The sequence below is a fragment of the Gadus morhua genome, unplaced genomic scaffold, assembly GCF_902167405.1.
Source record: "Gadus morhua unplaced genomic scaffold, gadMor3.0, whole genome shotgun sequence".
Lineage (NCBI taxonomy): Eukaryota > Metazoa > Chordata > Actinopteri > Gadiformes > Gadidae > Gadus > Gadus morhua.
The window spans coordinates 32,501-37,033 of NW_021964078.1; the positions used below are offsets into that span (position 1 = coordinate 32,501).

Sequence of the window (4,533 nt, forward strand, 5' to 3'; positions counted from 1 at the left end):
GTATAAATGTGAACATGTATGCATGCTGAGGACAGCCGTGCATCATAAATGACTAATCCCTACGCCTCCCCTCCCATTGATTCTCCTTCCCTCCGGATCAGTTATCGTCCGTCAGCCCCCAGTGTCACCCTCCGATGCCTCAGATGACCGCCAGTCCTCCCAGACCCACGGCCCCCTCCACGGACCCTCCCGCTACTGGTAAGCCCCCCCTTCCCCTCCCCATGCGCTCACGTTGCCCTCGTGAGCTTCGACGCACGCTGGTTCATGTAAACACGGTCCACGATGCACACCCATTGGCTCCGGGGCTAAGGGGCGCTGGAAAATGACTGATTATGTTTTGGCTCGCACCGCAAACAAACAGGCACATGCTCCCCGACGTAAACACACGTTTACACACACACACACACACACACACACACACACACACACACACACACACACACACACACACACACACACACGGCACGGGCATAGACGCATACACACACACACACACACACACACGTACACATGCGCGGGGGCGGCCACGTGACCACGCACGCGGAACGCACTCGCAAAAACCGCACAAGCGCTCCGCTTGTGTGCAAGTGCGGTGTACTGTTCTCTTCGTTATACGACGTGATGACTGTTGTGGCCATGCTGTCATATTCTCGGTTCGCCGTCGCAAATTGTACTTTATCCTCGTCCACTTTTCCATTTCACCCTCTTGGCGCCGAGATAGAGTGTGTCCTGATCGCGGGGCCCTTGGAGCCGTTGCGTAAGCCCGTGTCTGGGAGCAGTGTTCCACTGAACAAGGGACACAAGTGTAGGTGCGATGACAGCCCCTCCCACCGGCCCGGGCCAATCAGAAGGCAGCGTTGCTTGTTAAAGACTGCCCCACCCCCCCCCCCACTGCTCCTCCACCTTGTCCACACCTGCCTGTGTTTATGCCGCACTACAGAGCCCTCTCTGTTTCAAGTGCCCCGGGTCTAAACTGGTATGAGCAGTGTTTTTGTGTCCTGTGGGGACACCTAGTGGACAGACCCAAGAAGTACAGGATTTCAACTTAGCCCAACCTTGAAATACCTGCAAGGAGAGTGCAGGGATTTAGAGCAATTTCCTGTTGTTTGCTTTTCGTCGCACTTGTCAAATGTGGGCGAAACCACAGCCGATGTTTCCTTTGTAAAGGCACAGAAACCCTGTGGTGTGCTTCAGCTGTGCATCCATGATTTACCATGGAAATCCATACAATAGACACGTGTATTAAAAGAGTTAACCAAAATGGAACCAAGGTGATTTTTTCCAGGAGGGTTATCATTGCTACGGAATACTTAACCTGATGTTATGGGTCATCAGTCAGTGTAACAGCCCCAATCAATACTGGAGCATCATGGGATCATCAAACCATTCAGTCAACCCAAAAATGCACACAGGAAGTTAGTCTTTATCTATAGATTCACTAATCAGGCTATCATCTCTTATCTGTAATCACTCCCAGTCAAACTTTGTTTCCTAGGATGGCCAATTTCAATTGATCACTCCAAACCAATCTCCTCAGAATAGTCACTATTGTTCAGCAAGTGATTGATCGTGTGTACACACACACACACACACACACACACACACGCACTATTGGCAATACATCTATATAAGTGCCACCTACTTCCTAGTAACAAGTCATTACTGGCACGATGATCTGGACTACAGGGTTCCAAGAACTTCGCCGTCCTCATGGTAAGGTGGCTATGAACCTCGTGTGAACCTCGCTGTGTCACTTAAAGGGTTCGATGTCGGCCGTCGGTCCAGCGGGAAGAAGAGCCCCATGATAAATGACGACATCGTAGTGTTGCTGATGTTCCTCGTCTCGTTGTCTCCTCTCTCCTCTCTGCAGAACGCCGACTCGGGCCGGTGACGGTGGGCCGCTTCCAGGTGACCCCCAGCTCGGAGGCCGTCGCCACGGCTGCAAGACCCTCAGCGGTCCCCCCGGCCAGACCCCCTACAGCCCCCGGGGCCCGACCAACGACGGCCCCTGGGGCCAGAACCCCTACGGTCCCCGGGGCCCGAGCCGCGACGGCTGCAGGGGCCAGACCCGCGGTGGTCCCCGGGGCCAGACCCGCTACGGTCGCCGGGGCCCGAGCCACGGCGATCCCACGGGCCCGAGCCACGACGATCCCAGGGGGCCCGAGCCACGGCGATCCCAGGGGCCCGAGCCACGACGATCCAGGGGCCCGAGCCACGACGATCCCAGGGGCCCGACCGGGAGGCGGCTCCAGCAGCTCCTCGTCCGAGAGCAGCACCGAGGAGCAGGGCGGCTCGGAGACCAGCCTGGGCACCTCCCTCACCATGTCCCCCCCGCAGCCCTGTCCCGTCAGACCCCCGACCCAGGACGCCCCCCAGGACGGCCGCAACGCCGCCGCAACCGCCGCCGCCGCCGCCCCGGAGCACGGCCAGGCCGCCGCCGCCGACGACGAGGAGGACGACGAAGAGGAGGACGACGAAGAGGAAGGAGGGGGAGGGAGGCCCGCGGAGACGAAGGAGCGTCCGCGGGCGACGCAGGCCGGGAGCGCCAGGAGGCGGAGCCGCAAGCGCACGTGCAGCCTGAGCCTGCTGGGCACGTCGGCGGACAGCGGGCTGTCGGTGACGGCGGCGGACGCCGAGGGCGGCGGCCGGCTGTGGGACGGGGGCTCGGGAAGCCCCCAGTACACCAACGCGCTGCACCACCTGTGGACCATGACGTACAGCCGCAGCGCGCCCTACGTCAGCAGCGACGACACGGAGAGCAGCGAGAGCGAGATGCTGGAGGAGCTGCAGGAGCTGCGGGAGAAGTGAGCACGCACGCCGCACGATTCGTACACACGCGCAGTCGCAAGCACGCACACGCGGGCGCACGCCAAACACACCCACACACACACACACACACGGGCTCACACTCCTTCATTCCTATACATTAGAAGTGCACCCCCAACCTGGGGGCTTTTAGCATGTCGCAGCCTTGTAATGCTAATCAGTATGTATGTCTTGTCTAGTGTTTCCCTTAAACATTAATCATTGCTTTCTTATTCCTAATGATGATGGACTTTTAATGATGAAGAGGATTGTTAACTCATGTTGTAAATTGTCTCTAGTGTACTTATGCTAATGTGGTGTTATATCCAACGCTCATTAAAGCATGGCACATATAACGTATATATATATATATACTGTATCTATATATAAATCTCAGGTTATACGGAGAGTTGGAGCGAAACTGATATATTGGGAGGAGAGATAATTCATTTATTATAGTGCTAGGATGTTTTTGTGAACGAGTCCCCATAGACAGGAGGCCATCCTGCCTCCCCCTGCTTGACGTGGCCCCCTCCCCTCCCCCCCCCCCCCCCCCCCCCCCCCCCCCCCCCAGACACCTGTCGGAGGTTCAGACCCTGCAGGCGGCCCAGAAGAGGGAGATCGAGGAGCTGTACGCCAAGATGGGGAAGGTGCCCCCCCCGGGCATCGTGTCCCCCGCCGCCATGCTGTCCAACCGCCAGCGCCGGCTGTCAAAGAGCAGTGGCGTGCCCCCCTCGCGGCGGAACAGCCTCCAGCGCGTGGACATGGGCCCGCTCCAGGGTGAGTGGGCGTTCCCGTTGAAAGGAAAACCTTAAAATCACTGATTAGATGTGGACCGCGGCGCACTGGGTCACGCTGTGCTGCCGTGGATTGATCCTGGTTAAAAGTTAGCCTCAGTGTGGTTCCCTGGGTTGAGCGCGTACCACAGGTAGGATCAGTCTAACGTAGCGAGCCGGGTTTGAATCCCCTCTGTGGTCCAGCTACATGTCTTCCCCTCTATCTCCCAGACCTTCCTGTCTTATTCCCTCTGCAATAAAAAGGCAAGGTAACTTATTTATATAGCACTTTTCATACACAAGGCAGACTCAGTGTTTCACATATAAACATTGTCATACAATAAAATAAAATAATAGACAAGTAAAAGAAAAACATATGCAAAGAAATGGGTAAAATAGAAAGTAAAAGGCGTTTTAGTATTAAAATAGAAAATAAAGGCAAAGTTAAAAAAAGCTTTTTTTTAAAAAGGATAAAACCTCCATCGTAAATCTTGTCTTCAATGCACAATGTTTTAAAAAACGTGGGATAAGATTTAAATATTCTCTATTTTGCCCTCTATGGGTTAAACGCATGTTGTTGCATGACTAACCGGCTATTAGCCGTTTTAGGTTACCAGGTTAGTCAATCAAAATCTGGCTACAATGAATGTTGACAGTGGGCGGGAGTAGCTCAATCGGTTACATTAACAAGAAGATTGCACACACAACCACACACTATGTGTTTTGAATTGTAGATAGACCTCACCGAACTGTCCCAGTGTAGAACATGCAGTACGGCTTTTCCCTCTTGGCTTGAGAAGGCAGGTCAATCCAGTCTGTTTTATTTTAACATGACTTTATAGTCCCAGTTCAGAGTCGCAAAGGTGTTTATAGGACCACATTATGACAACCCCTAACCCTAAAGCCCTCTTAGTGCAAAGAAACACAAGAAAATGAAACCTGGAACCACTTA

The 4,533-nt window shown here is 54.4% G+C and overlaps 1 protein-coding gene across 1 annotated transcript in view; it reads left to right on the forward strand.

Moving 5' to 3' along the window:
- Positions 1–3,799, forward strand: part of LOC115539004 (serine/threonine-protein kinase WNK4) — a gene marked incomplete at its 5' end in the record, with an annotated part of 28,281 nt that extends 24,482 nt beyond the window's left edge. Inside the window, 3 exon segments of the mRNA XM_030350203.1 lie at positions 102–198; positions 1,871–2,804; positions 3,380–3,799. Coding sequence (XP_030206063.1) covers positions 102–198; positions 1,871–2,804; positions 3,380–3,620 — 1,272 coding nt within the window.
- Between the last annotated feature and the right edge of the window lie 734 nt (positions 3,800–4,533).